The sequence below is a fragment of the Colletes latitarsis genome, unplaced genomic scaffold, assembly GCF_051014445.1.
Source record: "Colletes latitarsis isolate SP2378_abdomen unplaced genomic scaffold, iyColLati1 scaffold0030, whole genome shotgun sequence".
NCBI lineage: Eukaryota > Metazoa > Arthropoda > Insecta > Hymenoptera > Colletidae > Colletes > Colletes latitarsis.
This window is the reverse complement of record NW_027488380.1, coordinates 1,227,195-1,249,199: the sequence shown is the minus strand read 5'-3', so window position 1 is coordinate 1,249,199 and position 22,005 is coordinate 1,227,195. Positions and strand designations below refer to the sequence as shown.

Below are 22,005 nucleotides of genomic sequence, written 5' to 3'. Positions count from 1 at the left end.
AGGGAGATGACGTCGATTCCCTACTGCGTCGGTTCTGGGAGATTGAGGAGGTCGCGACTCCTTCTTCGCTATCGCCCGAAGAAGCTCGATGCGAACAACACATCGGGCGCGCGGTCGCACTCCTGCGATCCCTCGACAACAGATTGAAAAACGACACGACACTAGGAGCGCAATATGTCGAATTTTTGCGCGAATATGAGGCTCTTGGCCATATGGCTCCCGTCAGCACTCCGTTCGCGACGGAGCCGGTCTATTTACCACACCATGCAGTGGTGCACGAGCAGATCTCCAAGCTCCGCATAGTTTTTAATGCATCCGCTATGACCTCGAACGGCACGTCGCTCAACGACCACCTGGTGGGACCGAAATTACAGGCCGATTTGATTTCAATTCTGCTCCGGTGGCGAATCAAGCGCGTCGCTCTAAAGGCCGGCATACAAAAAATGTATCGTCAAATTTTAGTTGATCCGGAAGATCACGCGTACCAATTGCATCTTGTGGCCTCGCGAATCAACACAAGAACCGGGCACCTTCGCATTACGTACCGTTACGTATGGCACTGCCTCCGCACCATTTTTAGCGCAGCGGGTTCTACGGCAGCTGGCGGATGACGACGGAGACTCTGTCCCACGCGGTCGCCTCGTTCTCACCCACAACTTCTACGTCGACGACGTCATCTTCGGGGCTGACACTCTGGCCGAAGCCATCGCGACGCGTCACGACCTAACCTCGTTGCTCGCGAAAGGCGGGTTCTCGTTGGGGAAATGGGCAGCAACTGAGGCGGCCGCTCTCCCGGAAGGAGCCTTGCCGGAAAATTCCCTACCTTTAGGATCGGAGGATGAGCCATTCCATTCCGTTTTAGGGCTTCAGTGGAACCCCGAGAACGACGTGTTCGCGTATCGCGTGGACAAGCCCAGCGCAGCGACTCCCACGAAGCGATCCGTATTATCCATGACGGCGTGGCTATTCGACCCTCTTGGTTGTGTGTCACCGGTCATCATTGTCCCGAAAATTATCTTACAAAGCCTATGGATTCGCGGGGTCGACTGGGACACACCTCTTCCGCCGGAATTTCTGCAGGAGTGGTGTCGCTATGCAGCAGGACTGCATTTACTGCGTCACGTACGCGTACCACGACGGTGCGGACTGCCGCCGGGCAACATGGCGTTGGAGCTGCACGGGTTTGCCGACGCGTCCTCTCGTGCGTACGCGGCGGTGGTCTACGCCCGACTCGCGTCGGAAGGGGGAGCGGCGATCCTCGTCACGCTTCTCGTAGCTAAGACGCGTGTCGCCCCGGTCAAAACGTTGAGCATTCCTCGCCTCGAGTTGTGCGCCGCGGTGCTGCTCACGCGCCTCCTCGCGCGCATTCACGCCGAAACACCCTTCGTACGGGCTAGCATTTTTGCTTGGACGGACTCCCGGGTTGTCCTAGAATGGCTCCGCCGACACCCTTCTACGTGGCAGGTTTTTGTGGCGAATCGCGACTCCGAGATCCAGACTGCACTTCCCTCCGCGTCCTGGCAACACGTGCCGACCCGCGACAATCCCGCCGACTGCGCATCCCGGGGAATGTTACCCGAAGCCTTTCTCGCCCATACTCTGTGGTGGCACGGCCCCGGCTGGCTCTGGAGCCCACGATCAGACTGGCCCGCTCAGGACGACGCGTCCCCAACGGTCGCACCGGAAGTGCGTACGACAATCGCGCATTGCTCGGCTGCTCCCGCGAGTAGTCCCCTCGAACCCCTTCCGAATAGCGTCTCATCGTGGCCGCGACTTCTACGCATCACCGCACATATTCTGCGTTTCATCCACGCGAGCCAAGCATCTCTTGCTACTCGCGACCCGGGGCCCCTTTTTTTTTTTTTTTTTTTTTTTTGTCGTGGGGAAAATCTTCGAAAGACTCCCTCCCACCTCCTTGGGGAGAGGTGGGAGGGGTGTGTGGGATTCCCCGCGCCCGTACAACGACAGGGGCGGGACCTACCCACTAAAAACCCCACGGTGACCCTTCGGCACGCTTTGGGAGGATACCGGGAATCGCTCGAAGCATTCTTCCGGTATCCTCCCCGTGCCCGCGCTTTCGCGCCCATCCCCCGGGGGGACAATCGGTCCCCCCAGTAGACACACTGCCTCATAGCGGCGGGACGGGGCCACTCCAGCCCGCCGCTATCCGTCCCGGGGCCGCGTTTAGTGGCGGCTGCGAGTCCCAACTCGCAACCGCCCGCGACCCCGTTTCCACCCCTCGGCGGCCGGGCATTCATGGCCGCACCAGACCGCCGAGGGTGCCTCCCCTTGCGTCGGACCAGTAGGGGGAGGCACTCCTACCCCCAACCGGTCCGACCCGGCGCCGCCTGGAGGGAGGAGGGTCCCCTCAGGACCCCCCTCCCAGCCTAGGTCATCCGCCACGCCGAGGCGGCCGCCCGCGACGCCTCCCGACCGGGCGACGACCTCGGGCCACCGCACGAGCGCGAGCTTCAGCGCGCCGTGAAGCTCGCGCTCCCTCCCCGCGGCCCTCCACTTCTTCTCGCTGCCGAGCATGGCGCGCACCACGCCCAGCAGCGAGACATCCCGCCCGACGACGCCGACCAGGACACGGCGCTCCCCCTCCCACGCGGGGCATACCTCCAGGGTATGATCCGCCGTGTCCTGCTCAGCGTCGCAGTGGCAGCAACGCGCCGTCGGCTCCTTCCCTATCCGGCACAGGTATCTTCCGAAGCTGTCATGCCCGGAAAATACCTGTGCCAGCCGGTAGGTGAGGCTGCCATGGCCTCTGTCCAGCCACTCCTTCAGGAGTGGCCGAACAGCCCCGACAGTCCGGTGCCCCGCGGTTGGCAGAGCCAGCCGCTCCTGCCACGCGAGCAACACGGACTGCCGGGCCTGGCGCTTCAAATCGCCCCAAGCAGGTTCCTGCCCGCCCGGGACCGCCCCCACCCCCGCGCGACGGTCGACGCGGTGCCGGTACATCACCGCGTGCGACCGCGCGAGCAGGTCCATGGGCGGCATCCCCGCTAGAACCGTCGCCGCCTCATGTGACATGGTCCGATACCCGCGGACGACCCTGAGCGCCATGCGCCTCTGCACCCGACGCAGCATAGTCATGCTGCGCCGGGAGGCAGCCAGGTCGTCCGCCCAGACGGGGGCCCCGTATAGGGCCACCGACTGGACCATTGCCACATAGAGGCGACGAACTCGGCCCGCCGGGCCCCCCAGGTAGGGCAGGATCCGGCCCAGAGCCGCAACCATCCTTTCCAACCGGGGGACCAGGCAGCGGAAATGCTCCTCGAAACGCCAGTGGCTATCGAGGATCAGCCCCAGATACCTGATCTGGGGCTTCACCTCGATGTCAGCCCCACCCACCCGGATCAGAGGGGGTGGCGGATCCTGCCGAGGTGAAAGAAACGCAATCACCTCGGTCTTATGGACCGCCACCGTCATCCCCATCCCCCTGATCCGGTCGACGACGCGTTGCGACCCCTCCTCCGCGCGACGCATGGCCCTCCCCCAGTGCGCCCCGACGGCCAGCACCAGTGTGTCATCCGCATAACACACCGTGCTGACGCCGTCGGGGAGGCCGGCCCGCAACACCGAGTCGTACGCGATGTTCCACAGGAGTGGCCCGAGGACCGACCCCTGCGGAACACCGCAGTACACCTCCCTCCGCATATCACCATCCCGGCCCGGATACTCGATCCACCTGCCGCGGAGATAATCCCCGACGACCGCCCTGAGACAAGGGGGGACTCGATGATATTCGAGCCCCCTCCTTATCTCTTCCCAGGGGAGGGTGTTAAAGGCATTGGCAATATCCAAGGATATTGCCAATGCCACCCCTCCCCGGGAGACGGCCGCCCCCGAGAGGGCCCTCACACGACCTATCGCGTCGATAGTCGATCGGCCCCCCCGGAAACCGAACTGGCAGTCGGCCAGACCGGGATCACCCCGCGACAGGTGCTCGACGAGGCGGGCAGCAATCACCCGCTCGAAGAGCTTGCCCACCTCGTCGAGGAGACAAATGGGCCGGTATGCGGAGGGAGACTCCGCGGGCCGACCCTCCTTCCGGAGGAGGACCATCCTCGCCACCTTCCAACTGGGGGGGAATCGCCCGTCCCTCAGGCAGCGGTCGAACAACCGCCTGAGGTCGGCCCCAAGGACGCCCTGGGTCAAGACCCAAACCCGGCCGGGCACACCATCCGGACCCGGGGCCGTGTTACGAACCCCGAGCCGTCTGATGGCCGCTGCCAGCTCCTCCTGCGTGACCCCCAGCTCGGCCGTCCACTCCACTGGGACAGCCGCCGCCGCCGGAGGACGCGGTCCCCTCTCCCGAATTGGGAAGAGTGTATTGACCACGTCCTCCAGCAGCCGGGGGTCAAGACCCTCGGTGACGGGGGGCGCCCACGGGCGGAGCTTATTCAGCACCACCTTATATGGGCGCCCCCATGGATCGTCATCAAGGGTCTGGAGGAGCTCCTTCCATGCCTGGGTCTTGGCCCGTTTGATGGCGACCTGCAGAGCAACCCGCGCCACGCGGTATGCTCCATACAGGTCATCAGCTGCCCTCGCTCGCACCACGCCGTCGCCTGTACGTTGACGACGGCGCGCGCGGGTGTACTGGCGTCGGGCGCGGACAGTCGCGACTCGCAACTCCGCGATCGCGTCCGACCACCAGTACACCGCCCGGCGAGGAGAAGCCCGCCCGACCCGAGGCATCCCCGCGTCGCAAATACCCGCGACCAATGCTCCGAGCCGGGCGACCTCCTCTTCTATGCTCGGCAACTCGGCCGCTCCCTGCGGCCAAGTTGCAGCGAGGGCAGCTGCCATCAGGGCGTCCTTGTCCAGGCGCCGAAGCGGCCAGCGGCGTGGTGGGGTGCCACGCAGGCGGCCGTGTCGGGATGCACTCGCGGCGGCAGAGACCTCCATCCGGATGTACCGGTGATCGGAGAGTGTCTCTGCCCCCGCGACCACGTGCCAACCCGACACCATGCGCACGGCGTTGGGGGTCGCGAATCCAACATCCACGATGGACCCCCCATATCGCCGCACGCATGTGTGCTCCGACCCCCGGTTCAATACCCGGAGGTCGAGCCCCGCCGCCCAATCGCCCAGGATCCCACCGCGAACGGAGGTCCTGGGGGATCCCCAAGCCACCGACTTGGCATTAAAATCCCCCAGGACCAGCACCGGCCGGGCCGCGTAGCGCTGCACGCATGCCGCGACCTCGGCCAAGTACAGCTCGAACGCAGCGTGACCGCTACAGGGCGAAATGTAGCACCCCACCACAGCGACTCCCCCCCAGTCCACGGCGACGAATCCCCGACCGCGCTCCAACAAGGAGAACGGTGGGGACCCGTCGCCCCCACCCCATACCGTCGCCACCAAGCCGTCCGCGTCGCCAACCCAATGAGGGTGATCAGGGACGCGGTACGGCTCGGCGGCGACCGCCAGGCCAACCCCCCACTCCGCGAGGACTTGGGACATCAAGTCCTGTGCCGCGCGGCAGTGGTTGAGGTTGGCCTGGAGGAGGAGGCGGGGCGGCATTAATTAATGGCCGCGCCAGCCACCTCCCGGTCGTCCGTCCCCGTAGCACCGTCCACCTCCATGGAGGACGATGCCACCGCCCTCGGCACCGGAGCCGGTGCAGCCCGCCTCTTCCTCTCCTTCCGGGAGGGGGGGGGAGCACTTCTTGCTCCCCACCCTGTGATCGGCTGGCCTCCCCATGTCCGCACACAGCGGGCAGTGGGGGGCCGCAGAGCACTGGCTCGCACGGTGCTCTTTGGCACCGCAGCGGTAACACTGACCGCTGCGGTCCACCGGCGAGGTGCACCACTGCCTCACGTGCCCCAATTCGAGGCAGCGGTGACACTGGAGCGGGCGCGGCGCGAGGATTTCCACTCGCGCCGAAACCCACCCCACCAACACCCTCCCGGATTCCGCCACCTTACGGGCGGCGGAGAGGGGGCACCGGGCCCACACCGACCCGAGGCCGGAGGGCGACCTGCGGATCTCTCCGATCCGCAGGTCCTCCACAGGACAGTCCCCCGCCCTCGCAAGGGCACGGGACACATCCTGTGCGCTGACCGAGTCGTCCAGCCCACAAACGCGCATCTCCGTGCGCTTCGTGGGCCGGGCGACCCGGACACCTCGCTCGCCCAGCTGCTCCCGGAGCCTCTGGGCGAGACGATCCGCCTTCGCGCCGCCTTCTGCACCGGGGATCTCCAGCAAGAGACCCCCGGTCACGGCCCTCTTCGCCCTCACGGAGGCGATGCCCAGCTCTTCCAGGGAGATATTCTCCCTGGCGAGCCGCATCGCCTCCGCGAGGGTCAGGTCGCCCCCCTGCGCAACGGTCAGCGTCACCGCTGCCGTTTTTGGGGGACGACCTGGTCGTGCCTTCCCGACCTTCGCGGCCTTTACCTTGGCCGCCGGCGGCGGAGGCGGAGGCTGCGGTTGCGAGGCCTTCCTCGCCTTCCGCCCCACCACCTCACTCCACGCCACCCCCCTTTGGGAGGGTGCCGTGGAGGACGCGACCACCGCGACCACGGGTACACCACCCCCCTTGGGGGTCGCGACCCGGGGCCCTGGTGCCGCAACGCTGGGCGGAGCCTTCACTCCGCCCTTCTTTGCCTTCCCCGACTGTACCGGAACAGGTCGGGGAGGCACCGCCTTCCTGCTGACCGCTCTTCCGGCGAGGAGCTCCTCCCGGAAGGCGGCCAGCTTGCCATCAATCATGTCCCCAATCCTCCTCAGAAGATCGTCTTCTGAGGAGGACGGGGACTTCTTCACGGGCGGAGTGCGGGTGGAGGGGCCCGCGGTGCCCCGCACCACTGCCGCCGCACTCCGCTTATTTACCTCCGCCGAGGGACGTGGCGGTGGAGGAGGAGGGAGGATGGGAGGGAGGGCCGCGCTGTTCCACAGCGCCTCTGCCCTCCTCCTCCCCTGTCGCTCCTCCTCCAACAGGAGCTGCAGACGGGCGTTCCGCCCTCTGAGCACCCGCGCCGCCTCCCTCATTTCCTCCGCTGCGGCCTTCAGGGCCTCCGCACCACCGCTTTTCTGCCCCTTAAAGGCGCAGGCAGCGGCGACTTTCTCCACCCGCTTCAGGGACGAGGAGATCCTCTCCGATATCTCCTCGGTCACCTCGTCCCTGAGGCAACTCAGCCTCACCGACGGGCTCATCGCCCCGCCCACCTCGACGACGGCCTGCCCCGCCCTCTTCCTCTTAGAGCCTATGAGGCTCCTGGTGGAGGAGAAGGACGAGACTGACGCAGTCTCGTCGTCCTCCTCCACCTTCCACGAAGCCGGGCCAGGCGCTGGAGGCGGCGCGAGCGCCGTCACTCCAGTCCCAACACCGCCTTCGTCCTCCCCCTCTGACTTACCCCGTCCCATCCCCGTTTTAATATTGAACTCCATAATATTCCCACGAGCAGGTCGGAAGAAAAGGTCCGCCCGGGCAGAGCCGCCTTACCCGGGTAAGCCTATATACTCCGGGGGTTCGGCAGGTTCCCCCGGAGGTGGTCGCTTGGGATTGGGCCTTCTCCCCCAACCATGCATCCCATCGCCGCGCACCATAGCTTAGGATTGGAGGGCGATTTTATAGAGCCGCCATACTCGTGGCCCAGGCGGTTAAGCCAAGACCCCCGTTCCTCCTGCCGTCACGTACCATTCACAAAACCAATAGGGAATTGTGAATGGGTCGTTGTGACGACCAACAGGAGGCTTACGGTGTGTGTATGACTCGGGTACCCCGGGTTCGTTAAGCCCGTACTGCAGCTGAAAGGCTGGCAGCCCCTGAGGGGATGCTTACTGGCTTGCTGCTTGTACAAAAGCCCACTGCTTTCTTAATTGCCTGATACTTGTTTATTGGCTGACAGGTTGCTTACTAGCTTACTGCTTGCTTCCTAGCATACTGCTCTGTTACTAGCTTACTGCTTACTTACTAGATAGCAGCTTCCTTACCAGCTTACGGCTTGCTTACTAGATTACTGCCTACTTACTGGCTCACATCTTGCTTGCTAGCACACTGCTTTCCTACTAGCTTATAGCTTTCTATATATCCTGCTGCTTGCTTACTAGCTTACTGGTTGCTTACTAGCTTACTGTTTGAACCTACTTGCATTCTGCTTCCTTACGAGGTCCCTGCTCGCTCACTAGCTGACTTCTTCCATTCTAGCTTACTGCTTCCTTACGAGCTCCCTGCTCCCTTACCGGTCAACTGCTATCTTGCTAGTCTGCTGTTTGCTTTCCAGCTTATTGCTAGCTTACTAGCTTGGTGCTTGCTTCTAGCTTACTGCTTCCTTACTAGCTTACAGCTTGCTTAGTATCTAACTGATTTCTTACAAGGCTGCTGCTTCCTTTCAAGCTGACTGCTTGCTTATTAGCTCACGGCTTGCTTACTAGCATACTCCTTCCTTACTAGCGTAATGCTTTCTTAGTAGCTAATGTCTTGCTCACTAGCCTGCTCCTTTCTTTCTAGCTTACTGCTTGCTTACTATCTTGTTGCATGCTTTCCAGCTTACTGCTTGCCTACTAGCACTCTACTTCCTTACAAGCTTCCCCCTCGCTTACTAGCTCACTGCATGCTTACTAGCTCACTGCTTGCTTACTAGCATCCTGCTCCCTTACCAGCTCACTCCGTGCTTACAGGGTCAATGCATGCTTACTAGCTTACTGCTTGCTTACTAGCTTACTGCTTGCTTACTGGCTTACTGCATGCTTGCTAGCTTACTGCTTGCTTTATAGCTAACTGCTTTCTTGCTAGCCTACTGCTTCCTTACTAGCCTGCTGCTTGCTTACTAGCTTACTTGTTTCTTAATTGCTTACTGCTTGCTTAGTAGCTTACTGCGTGCTGAGTAGCATACTGCTTCCTTACTAGCTCCCAGCTCGCTTGCGAGGTCACTGCTTCCTTACTAGCTTGCTGCTTGCTTTCTTGCTTACTGCTAGCTTACTCGCTTACTGCTTGCTTAGTAGCCTGCTGCTTGCTTTATAGCTTAGTGCTTCCTTACCAGCGTGCTGCTTGCTTACGTTCATACTGCACCCATAGAAGCTCCCAGATCGCTTACTTGCTCTGTTTAAATATCGCGTTAATTCGACGTATTTTCGAGTAAAACATAATTCGTCACCCGGTATTGTGTGGTCAGCGTACGTAAGACCAGAGGTACCTCAGTCGTCGTCTCCGCTACGCGAAAACAGTACGGGATAGAAAAACAGCCGCTCTCGGATTTTTTTCGAGACCTCACGCGATCTACCACGTAACGCTCAATTTCGAAACAAAAGTTTCGACGCGCGTGTCTAGAGAAGGTACGACAATTTTGTATTAGACAAAGACGGACTCAAAAAACGTTTACAGCGCCGCTCTACGGAGGTTTCACCCTTCGAGCGGACATTTTGACTGTCCGTGCTCGTCCGTCACTCTTAATCTGGAACCGGCAGGGAGCACATGGGCATACGACCCTGCTCCTCGGACATTCCATTGTTCTCGAATAGTTACGAGTTACTCGAACTTTTCGAATAAATTCTAAACGTGGAATAGGTAGAACTCCATGCGAGAACGGATTGTAAAAACAGTCCTTTACCGTGACTCCTTCCGTAACCCGTTTCCAATTTAAATTAAAAAATCGCAAACGAGGAAAGGAATCGAATACGAGGACGGATTGTGAATCAATCCTTTCCCGTGATTCCTTTCGCAACTCGCTATAATACGATATAGATCTGGTCGGGTTTCGACCAGATCAAAGCGACTGTAAAATTTCGTGAGTTATAATCCGAAATTTCTATTCAGCGGTGGCTATAGTCCACGCCAGTCTGAAATCAGACACGTATCGCTGGAATCAGAGGTCGTGTCCGAGGTTTCGAATTTGAATCTCGAACCTCTCTCGACTGTCGAACAGTGCAAACCCACCCTTAAGGGCCTTCGTGGCGTGCATACCCTGGGTGGTCTTGCCGTCCTCCAGTCGGTGTTCGGGACAATCTTTGAGTTTCGGCATCCGGCGACCAGCTAGAGCGCAGTTCAATCATCGCCAGTGTGTACGGACACTGTGTGTAGAACCGCTCAGTATAGCGCCGTGGTGTACACACTATAATTATCAGTCGCTGCATGCGCTGTAAAGGTGCTGCAACACACAGTGCCCGTACGCATTACGAGGACGGTGAACGGCCGAGGAGCAGGCAAATAGTTGGAGCCTTACAATCTCCTTCTGTTAACCTCTCCTGCGACAGTCGAAATTAGCAGTCGAAAAAATCGAGATCGATTCTCGTCTTCCAAATCTGCAAACAAACGTTTCCTGGTTTAAAGGGAACGTTCACACATACAGTCCACTAGCTTAGCTGCGTAACGCCGCGGCCGAGTTCCCCGCTCGTGAGTGCGACAAGCACAACCAAGAGCGCGTGATCCTTAGAACGAGACGGACAACGTGACTCAAGTTACTCGGTATTTACGCATAGTCTCGTCTCTTTTGTTTCAGGGTAGAGCGACGCGAACCGCCAAAGGAGATGGCCCATCGGCGGGGCTTCTTTCTGGCCAGACGCCGGCCAGACGTCCAGGCGTTTAATAATAAGAGTCTGTGTTTGTGTTTGTCCTGAAAAAACATGCAAAATAAACGTATATAATAAAATAAAATCAACGTGCAATTACTACTTTTCCAACGTCCTTTCCCTCGTGATCCGGACCTCCGTTAGACGAGGCGTTCAATTAAAATATTTGAACCCTCCCTATTCTAACAAGTTCACTGGTTGCATACTAACATACTGCTTGCTTACATGCTTACTACTTCCTTACTAGATAATTGCTTTCTTACCAGCTTACTGCTGCCTTGCTAGCCTGCTGCTTGCTTTCTAGCTTACTGCACGCTTACTTGCTTCCTGCTTGTTATCAAGCTTTCTGCTTGCTTACTAGCAGAGTGCTTTCTTACTAGCTATCTGCTTCCCTACTAGCTTCCTGCACGCTTACTAGCCCACAGCTCGCTTACTTGTTCACTGCTTGCTTTCTAGCATACTGCTAGCTTACTAGCTTGCTGCTTGCTTTCTAGCCTACGGCTTGCTTACTAGCATACAGCTTCCTTACAAGCTTCCTCCAGGATTACTCGCTCAATGCTAGCTTACTAGCTTACTGCGTGCGTACTAGCTTGTTGCATGCTTTCCATCTTACTGCTTGCCTACAAGCTTACTGGTAGCTTACTAGCTTACTGCTTGCATACTAGCCTGGTGCTTGCTTTCTAGTTTACTGCTTGCTTACTAGCCCACAGCTCGCTTACTAATTCACTGCTTGCATACTAGATTAGTGCTTGCTTCCAAGCTAATTGCTTTCATACCAGCTTTCCGCTTATTTACTAGTTTCCTGCTCGCTTACTAGCTTACTGCTTGCTTACTATCTTACTGCTTGCTTGATAGCCTACTGCTTGCTTACCAGCTTACTACTTCCTTACTATCTACCCGCTTTCTTAGCAGCCTACTGCTTGCTTACAAGCTTACTGCTTGCTTACTAGCTTACTGCCTGCTTACTAGCTTCCTCCTCGCTTACTAATTCACTGCTTGCATACTAGATTAGTGCTTGTTTCCAAGCTAATTGCTTTCATACCAGCTTTCCGCTTATTTACTAGTTTCCTGCTCGCTTACTAGCTCACTGCTTGCTTACTATCTTACTGCTTGCTTGCTAGCCTACTGCTTGCTTACTATCTTGCTGCTTGCTTACTAGCAGGCTGCTTCCTTACAAGCTCACTGCTTGCTTATTAGCATACAGCGTTCTTACTAGCTAGTTGCTTCCTTACTAACCTGCTGTTTGATTACTAGCTTCATTGTTTCTTACCAAGTTACTGCTTGCTTACTAGATTGGTGCTTTCTTACTAGCTTACTGCTTGCTTACTAGCATACTTATTACTTACTAGCTTCCTGCTCGCTTATAAGCTCACTGCTTGCTTACTATCTTACTGGTTGCTTGATAGCCTACTGCTTGCTTACCAGCTTACTACTTCCTTACTATCTACCCGCTTTCTTAGCAGCCTACTGCTTGCTTACAAGCTTACTGCTTGCTTACTAGCTTACTGCCTGCTTACTAGCTTCCTCCTCGCTTACTAATTCACTGCTTGCATACTAGATTAGTGCTTGCTTCCAAGCTAATTGCTTTCATACCAGCTTTCCGCTTATTTACTAGTTTCCTGCTCGCTTACTAGCTCACTGCTTGCTTACTATCTTACTGCTTGCTTGCTAGCCTACTGCTTGCTAACCAGCTTACTACTTCCTTACCAGCTTACTGCTTGCTTACAATCTTACTGCTTGCTTACTAGCTTACTTGTTCCTTACTAGCTTACTACTTGCCTGCTAGCATACTGCTTCCTTACTAACAAACTGCATTCCTACTAGCTTACTGCGTGCATACTAGCATAGTGCTAGGTTACACGCTTACAGCTAGCTTACTTGCCCGCTGCTTGCTTTCTACCTAACTGCTTTCTTACTACATTCCAGCTTTCTACATAGCCTACTGCTTCCTTACTAGCCAGCTGCTTGCTTACATAACATACTGCCTGCTTACAAGCTTACTGCTTCCTTACCAGCTTCCTACTCGCTTACTAGCTCACGGCTTGCATACCAACTTACTGGCTGCTTAATTGCTTACTGCTAGCATAATCGCCTAATGCTTGCTTACTAGCTTGCTGCTTACCTACCAGCTTATTGCTTGTTTACTAGCACACTGGTTGCTTAATAGCTAACTACTTTCTTTCTAGCCAGCTGCTTGCTTACTAGCTTGTTGCATGTTTTCTAGCTTACTGCTTGCTTACTAGCACACTGGTTCGTTACTAGCTAATTGCATCCTTTCTAGCCTGTTGCCTGCTTACTAGCTTACTTGTTGCTTATATTCTTGTGACCGTTCCCCCTTGGACGGCCCGATTCGAGGGGGACGCGTAGGATGGTGGGCGGTGCCGACTCAGTCGGCGATCGAGGGTTCGCAGCGGTGAGTGACGTAGGCCGGGTGGATGTTTTGAGCGTGTTTATTACTAACTTAACCTACTTACAAATGTCGGTAGGGCCAGGGTAGGAAAGAAGGAACGGTTCGACCCAGTATCCAGGGTTATAGGAGGTTTGGCGGATTGGTCGCGAGAGTGCCCTTCGCACTCTCGTGTTCGCAAAAAGTCGGAGCTCGTGTAGACTCGTATGGTTCGTACGTATCTCTCGCCACTTAATTTGGCTTCGACGAGCAAGACACGAGTCCGCCGAATCCGGCCGGTGGCCCGGTATTAATACTCGCGCGGCGCGTAATTAGCGGTGAGAAGTCGCGGACGCCTAGCGGCCGCGCGGGAAACCACCGGTCGCGGGGACTCAGCCGCGACCGTGCTCGGGTCGCGGTCCCGCGTCGGACATGCGCGTTACAATCTTAATGCTTTCTGCCTAGCATACTTCTCCCTTAATAGATTCCTGCTCGCTTACTAGCTTTCTACGTGCTTACCAGCTTACTGCTTACTTACTAGCTTACTACTCGCTTACTAGATAACTGCTTCCTTACCAGCTTACAGCTTGCTTACTAAATTCCTGCTCACTTACTAGCTCACTGCGTGTTTACTAGCTCACTGCTTGCTTACTAGCTTACTGATTGCGCACTAGCTGCGTGCTTGCTTACTAGCTTACTGCTTGCTAACTAGCGTACTGCTTCCTTACTAGCTTCCCCCTCGCTTACTAGCTCACTGCTTGCTTACCATCTTACTGGTAGCTTACTAGCTTAATGCTTGCTTAATAGCATAATGCTGTTTTACTAGCACACTGCACTCTTACTAGCTAATTGCTTCCATACTAGGCTGTTACTTGCTTACTAGCTTACTTGTTGCTTACTAGCTTACTGCTTGCTTACTAGCATACTGGTAGCATACTAACTTACTGCTTGCTTAGTAGCATACTGCTTCCTTAGTAGCACCCTACTCGCTTACTAGCTCACTGCTTGCATACTAGCAGAGTGCTTTCTTACTAGCTATCTGAATCCATACTGACTTCCTTCACGCCTACTAGCACACAGCTCGCTTACTTGTTCAATACTTGCTTTCTAGCTTATTGCTTCTTTTCTAGCTTACTGCTAGCTTACTCGCTTACTGCTTGCTTAGTAGCCTGCTGCTTGGTTTGTAGCTTAGTGCTTCGTTACTACCTTACTGCTTGCTTACTAGCAGAGTGCTTTCTTACTAGCTATCTGCATCCCTACTAGCTTCCTTCACGCTGACTAGCTCACTGCTTGCTTACTAGCTTACGGGCTGCTTAGGAGCATACTGCTAGTTTAATCGCTTACTGCTTTGTTACTAACTTACTGCTTTGTAACTATCTTACTGCTTTGTCACTAGCTTACTGCTTTCTTACTAGCCTTCTGCTTGATTTTCTGCTTAGTGCTAGCTCATTAGCCTGCTCCTTGCTTATTATCTTGCTGCTTGCATTCTAGCTTACTGTGTGCCTCCTAGGCTACTGCTTCCTTACTAGCTTCCTCCTCACTTACCAGCTCACTGCTTGCTTACTACCTAACTACTTACTTATTAACTTACAACTTCCTTACTAGCTAACTGCTTTCTTACCAGCTCACTGCTTGCTTACTACCTTACTACTTACTTATTAACTAAGAACTTCCTTACTAGCTAACTGCTCCATTACCAGCTTACATCTTTCTTACTAGAGTACCGGATGCTTACTAGCTTACCGCATGCTTACTAGCTTACCGCATGCTTACTAGCATATTGCTCTCTTACTAGCTGCCTGCTTTCTTGCTAGCCTGCTGCTTGGTTTCTAGCCTACTGCCTGCTTACTAGCTTACTGCTAGCTTACTCGCTTACTGCTCGCTTACTAGCCAGCCGCATGCTTTCAAGCATACTGCTTGCTTACTATGAATCTCCTTCCCTACTAGCTTCCTCCTCGCTTACTAGCTCACTGCACGCTAACTAGCTTTCTGTGTACTATCTCGTTTACTGCTCGCTTACTAGCCAGCCGCATGCTTTCAAGCATACTGCTTGCTTACTATGAATCTTCTTCCCTACTAGCTTCCTCCTCGCTTACTAGCTCACTGCACGCTAACTAGCTTTCTGTGTACTATCTCGTTTACTGCTCGCTTACTAGCCAGCCGCAAGTTTTCATGCATACTGCTTGCTTACTATCATTTTTTTTTTTACTAGCTTCCCCCTCGCTTAGTATCTCACTGCATGCATACTAGCTTACTGCTAGCTTACTCGCTTACTGCTCGCTTACTAGCCAGCCGCATGCTTTCAAGCATACTGCTTGCTTACTATGAATCTTCTTCCCTACTAGCTTCCTCCTCGCTTACTAGCTCACTGCACGCTAACTAGCTTTCTGTGTACTATCTCGTTTACTGCTCGCTTACTAGCCAGCCGCAAGTTTTCATGCATACTGCTTGCTTACTATCATTTTTTTTTTACTAGCTTCCCCCTCGCTTAGTATCTCACTGCATGCATACTAGCTTACTGCTAGCTTACTCGCCTACAGCTTGCTTACTAACCTGCACCTTGCTTTCTAGCTTACTGATAGCTTACTCGCTTACTGCTTGCTTACTAGCAAAATGCTTTCGTACTAGCTCCCTGCTCGCTTATTAGCTCACTGCTTGCTTACCAGCTTACTGCTTGCTTACTATCTTACTGATTGCTTACTGGCATACTGCATTCTTATTAGCCAGCTGCTTGCTTAATAGCTTACTGCTTGCTTTCTAGACTAGTGCTTCCTTACTGGCTTACCGCTTGCTTACTAGCTTACTGCTTGCTCAACAGCTAACAGCTTTCTCAATAGCCTGCTGCTTGCTTTCTAGCAAAGTGCTTCCTTACTAGCTTCCTGATTCCTTACAAGCAAATTGCCTGCACACTAGGTTACTGCCTGCTTACTAATTAATTGCTTTCTTCCTAGCTCACTGCTTGTTTACTAGCTTACCGTTTGCTTGCAAGCTTACTGCTTGCTTACCAGCTTACTACTTGTTTACTAGCTTACTGCTTGCTTGCAAGCTTACTGCTTGCTTACTAGATAACTGCTTTCTTAATAGACAGCTGCTTGCTTTCTAGCTTACAGCTTGCTTACGAGCGTATTGCTTCCTTATCAGCTTCCTCCTCGCTTACAAGTTAACTGCTTGCTCAACAGCTAACCGCTTTCTTAATAGCCTGCCGCTTGCTTACAAGATTACTGGTTGCCTACTGGCATACTGCTTTCTTACTATCCAGCTGCTTGCTTACTAGCTTACTGCTTGCTTTCTAGCTTAGTGCTTCCTTACTAGCTTACTGCTTGCTAACTAGCTTACTGCTTGCACACTAGGTAACTGCTTGCGTACCAGCGAGTTGCTTTCTTACAAGCTCACTGCTTGCTTACTAGCTTACTACTTGCTTACAAGCTAACAGTTTTGTCGAATGTCTGTCATTAATTTTCACTAGGCATAAATCATTTATAGCAAACGAGTCTTTGGTGCGTCTATTCTTATTATCAAATCTATTTTTTTCGTATTCAGCATTTCTTCTAATGTTAGAGTCTGCCTTATCGCGTATGGTATTTAAATTCAATTGCTCTGTAGCCATAATAGAAATTTTGCTTATCGCAGGTAAATTTATTTGTCGCCCAAATAGCACTTCGGCAGGGGAGTATTGAGTGGTTCTATGGCGTGTGCTGTTAATTATTAACTGAATATCAGCCAGTCGGTCCTGCCAACGTTCACTACAGCCAGCTTCGGTTACTGACAACAAATTTTTCAATAGACTCATCACCCGTTCAACCTGACCATTTGCCCTACTATTGCACGTAGATATGAAATGTAATTCGATATGGTTCTCTTCGCAGTAATCACGGAATTTCCCACCCGAAAATGAAGTACCTTGATCTGAAATGATACGGTTTGGTGTACCAAAAATGGAAATAGTCGTTTTAAGAAACGTCACAGCCGCTTCTGCCGTAAGATTAGAGGTTCTAGATAGTAACGTAAACTTAGTGAACGCATCAACGAGTGCAAATGCATATTCTTTCAATTGACTTTTACCAGTTAGTTTTCCAGATGCGTCTATATGCACGGTGTGCCATGGTAACGCGACCTTCGGAATAGGGCACAATGGCAGTTCATTAGGACCATTTTTACTTTTAGCCGTTGCACACACTAAACATCTGTCTATGAATTGTCTGGTTCTTTCAGCCATTTTAGGGAACCAATACAAATCGTATAATTTGTCAAGTGTTTTCTCGTATCCAATGTGCATTAGGGAGATATGTACATGATTTATTAATGACTGTTAGAATAGGGAGGTTTCAAATATTTTACTTGAACGCCTCGTCTAACGGAGGTCCGGATCACGAGGGAAAGGACGTTGGAAATGTAGTAATTGCACGTTAGTTTTATTTTTCGCTTCGCCGAATTGTCGACGAAGCCGTTTATTTTTCACAGTTTTGTCAGGACGAACACAAAACACAAACTCTTAACTTTAACTCGAACCGCCTGGACGTCTGGCCGGCGTCTGGCCAGAAAAAACCCCGCCGATGGGCCGTCTCCGTTCGGCGGTTCGCGTTGCTCTATCCTGAAACAAAAGAGACGAGACTATGCGTAAATATCGAGTAACGTGAGTCACGTTGTCCGTCTCGTTCTAAGGTTCACGCGCTCTTGGTTGTGCTTGTCGCACTTGCGAGCGGGGAACTCGGCCGCCGCGTTACGCAGCTAAGCTAGTGGACTGTATGTGTGAACGTTCCCTTTAAACCAGGAAACGTTTGATTGCAGATTTGGGAGACGAGAATCGATCTCGATTTTTCCCGACTGCTAATTTCGACTGTCGCCGGAGAGGTTAACAGAGGGAGGTTGTAAGGCTCCAACTATTTACCTGCTCCTCGGCCGTTTATCGTCCTCGTAATGCGTACGGGCACTGTGTGGTGCAGCACCTTTACAGCGCATGCAGCGACTTATAATTATAGTGCGTACACCACGGCGCTATACTGAGCGGTTCTACGCACAGGGTCCGTACACACTGGCGATGATTGAACAGCGCTCTAGCTGGTCGCCGGATGCCGGAACTCAAGTATTGTCCCGAACACCGACTGGAGGACGGTAATACCACCCAGGGTATGCACGCCACGAAGGCCCCTAAGGGTGGGTTTGCACCGTTCGACCGTCGAGAGGTTCGAGATTCAAATTCGAAACCTCGGACACGACCTCTGATTGCAGCGATACGTGTCTGATGTCAGACTGATGTGGACTATAGCCACCGCTGAATGGGAATTTCGGATTATAATTCACGAAATTCTACAGTCGCTTTGATCTGGTCGAAACCCGACCTGATCTATCGAATTACACCGAGTTGCGAAAGGAATCACGGGAAGAGATTGATTCACAATCCGTCCTCGTATTCGATTCCTTTCCTCGTTTACGATTTTTTAATTTAAATTGTGAACGGGTTACGGAAGGAGTCACGGTAAAAGATTGTTTTTACAATCCGTTCTCGTATGGAGTCCTTCCTATTCCACGTTCAGAATTTTATTCGAAAAGTTCGAGTGACTCGTAACTATTCGAGAACTATGGAATGCCCGAGGAGCGGGGTCGTATGCCCATGTGCTCCCTGCCGGTTCCAGATTAAGAGTGACGGACGAGCACGGACAGTCAAAATGTTCGCTCGAAGGGTGAAACCTCCGTAGAGCGGCGCTGTGAACGTTTTTTGAGTCCGTCTTTGTCTAATACAAAATTGTCGTACCTTCTCTAGACACGCGCGTCGAAACTTTCGTTTCGAAATTGAGCGTTACGTGATCGATCGCGTGAGGTCTCGAAAAAAACCCGAGAGCGGCTGTTTTTCTATCCCGTACTGTTTTCGCGTAGCGGACACGACGACCGAGGTACCTCTGGTCTTACGTACGCCGAAAAACAATACCGGGTGACGAATTATATTTTACTCGAAAATACGTCGAATTAACGCGATATTTAAACATACCGCCCCCCTTGCACGGTCCGTGCAATAATCCGGAGGAGCGGTAATTCGCGGTCACATGCAATCTACCGTAGAGAAGGTCGTTGTACACATAATTATATAAATCAAAGTACTTACTTAACGCCGAGCTAAGGCCCGTCTGCCCTCCAAAATTTGAAGGGTGGTAAGCACCGCCTCCTGGAGCATGCTCCTATCCAAGCCTTCCCTGGCTGTGGGCCTGTGTCGCCGGTGCTGGCGGTCTCGGGGGCGGCTGACCCCACCCTCCCTGGCTCGTCCTCGTGCGGGGCTTGTCGGGTTTTGTCCCCTCGAGCTCGATACGGGCACCGATGGTTGACCTCCGGGTGGTAGTGCCGGAGTGGAGACCGGCCGCGCTGTGGTCGGGTCGACTGCAGCTCGGTAGTTGCAGGCGATCAAACGTCCTCCCCTGGCCCATTTTAGGCGAAAGTGCCCTCCGGGCACCTTGCATTTAAGGCGCCGGGACGTCCACGGTACGTGCGCCGGTACCCGGAGGACGTCCTGCCCCAAATTTAGCAGGAAGTCTTGGGACGGACCTGGTGTCTCCGTTGGCGTGGGTGTCGTGGTCGGCGCTGCCTCCATTGTTTCTGGTGCGTCCGTTAGCGGACGGGAGGTGTCGACCAGTTTCAGCAGCTGGTCGAACTGTTTGTCGATTTCCGGGTCTCGTTGAGGCCCCACGACGGTTTTGGCACTTTCGTCCGAGGAGCTGCTTGACGCCATTGTTTTTTGATTTTTCTTCCGCGTATGACTTGGAACTGAGCGAATTCGGCCTACGGGTCCTGCTTTTAAAGCCTGGGACTCTCGCGAATTGCTCCCTTCCTTAATTGTTAACGGGATGGTAGGGAATAGATTCCCCTATCCTCGTTTTGTCACCACATACGCAGGACACGTGGTAATCAACACCGTTGTTATTACCACCAGCGGTTACCACATTCTTGTTTCTTTGTACCGCGGAATTCGGGATTTCTTATGTCCCGGTAGCGTCGTCTTCGTTTATTGACGGCGTCGACTGTTCCACGGGCAATTTACACAGACGTGTGATTGGCCGTGTGTAGGTGGAAGTAGCTGTGCGTACTTTTACAACCCGTACGTGCCTATCCTTACCCGGGAATGTTTCCTCTATTCTTCCCATTTCCCATTGATTGGGGGGTAAGAGGGGGTTTTGCACTAATACCAAATCGTTTGGTTGTAGCTGCAATTGGGCGGTACGCCACTTAAAGCGGTTCTGGAGGTGCGTGAGATAATCACGCGTCCAATGCCTCCAGAGTTGCTCGTGGAATTTTTGAATCGCCCTCCATCGCGTCAGCCGCGAGAGGTTTTCATTTTCCACGGTCTCGACCGGAAGTGCGTTTACCGGACTTCCGATTAAAAAAGTGGCCCGGTGTGAGAGGTGCATAATCCTCCGGGTTATCGCTTAAAGCGGCGATCGGTCGAGAATTTAGGCTCGCTTCGATCTTGCAGAGCAGTGTCTGCATTTCTTCGCTTGTTGGCGCGAAATTACCGAGTATGCGTTTCAGGTGATGTTTCACCGATTTCACACCGGCTTCTTGCATACCGCCGAAGTGTGGTGCACTAGGTGGATTAAATTTCCACCGAATGCCTTTCTGGCCGCACGTATTTCGCATTTCCTGTGTATTATACACGAGGTTGAAATGCTCTCTCAATTCTCGATCCGCTCCGACGAAATTGGTCCCGTTGTCACTGCATATGCAGGACGGAACTCCTCGACGGGCGATGAATCGTTCTAAGGCGGCCAAGAACGCACTCGTTGAATAATCGTGAACGAGTTCGATATGCACGGCTCTTGTAGCGAAACAGATAAAAACTGCTATGTAAGCTTTGTGAGCCGTTTTCCCTCGACCGGCGGAATCGCGGACCTTGTACGGTCCAGCGTAATCTACTCCGCAGTTCGAGAAAGGTCGTGCAGGGCGGCTGCGTTCTGGTATTAAATCCTGCATTATTTGCGTGGAGGTGGTTGCTTTCCATCTCACGCATCGCATGCATTTGTGGATAACCGTCCGCGCCGCATTACGAGCGCCGATGATCCAGAATTTCTGTCTCACCGTGTACATGGTTAGTTGCAGACCCCCGTGCAACGTATTCACGTGACATTGCCTGATTATCATGTTTGAAACATGATGTTTCGGCAGAATTATTGGGTGTTTGGTCTCCCATGCGAGTGCCGCATTCTCCAACCTTCCACCCACTCTTAAGACATCTCGGTCGTCGAGGAAGGGGTTTAGGCTTTTTAATGGAGATTTTGCAGGGATTTCCCGTTGCTTTTTTAAGCATTGGTATTCGTCTGCAAAGTGCGTGCGTTGCAAGTAGCGTGCAATCCTTTCCGTTGCACGCCGTATTTCCGAGGCTTCGATAATTTTGGCGTCGAATGACCGGCGTTCCCCGTCCCACTCCCTTCGGAACCGAAGGCAGTAGGCGGTGACGCGTAGTAGTTTACTCCATTCAGAAAATCGGAATACAAAATCCCATTCCTTTTCCGGAGTGGCTACGAGGGTATGCGATACGCGTTTACCCTCCTCGGTCTCGATTGAAGCGGGCATTTTCGGCCAACTTTCTTCCGCCAGTCGAAGCCACGTCGGCCCTGAAATCCATAGCTCCGACTGAATAAGTTCCGCAGCTTCTACTCCACGCGAATTTAAATCTGCGGGGTTTGAGCGTGTGGGAACGTGATACCATTCAGCGTTTGGGAGCATAGTTTGGATTTTGGAGACACGGTTGGCGATTAAAACCTTCCATGTCGATGCATGCTTTCTCATCCAAGCGAGTGCAATCGTAGAATCTGTCCAGCAGATTATGCGGTCCAGCTTCATCGGAAGGGACCGCTTTACGTGCATCACAAGCTCGGAGAGGAGTACAGCCCCGTTTAATTCCAGGACGGGGATGGACTGCGTTTTAATTGGAGCCACTCGCGTTTTTGCCATTATCAATGTCGAAAAGACTTCATTGCTCGTTGTCGTCACGCGTAAATACGTGACGGCAGAGTAGGCTGCGAGGGAGGCATCGCAGAATCCGTGCAACTCCACGGTCGCGGTATCTGCTCCATAACGTATCCATCTTGGAATTTTTAGTTCCTTTAAACTACTCC

At 53.7% G+C, this 22,005-nt stretch overlaps 1 protein-coding gene across 1 annotated transcript in view; it reads left to right on the top strand.

Annotated features, from left to right (window-relative positions):
- Positions 1 to 212: 212 nt before the first annotated feature.
- Positions 213 to 22,005, top strand: part of LOC143350757 (uncharacterized) — a 139,043-nt gene continuing 117,250 nt past the window's right edge. The window contains exons 1-2 of the mRNA XM_076782761.1: positions 213 to 356; positions 463 to 1,201. Of these exons, the coding sequence (XP_076638876.1) occupies positions 213 to 356; positions 463 to 1,201 (883 nt within the window). The remainder of the gene's footprint in view (positions 357 to 462; positions 1,202 to 22,005) is intronic.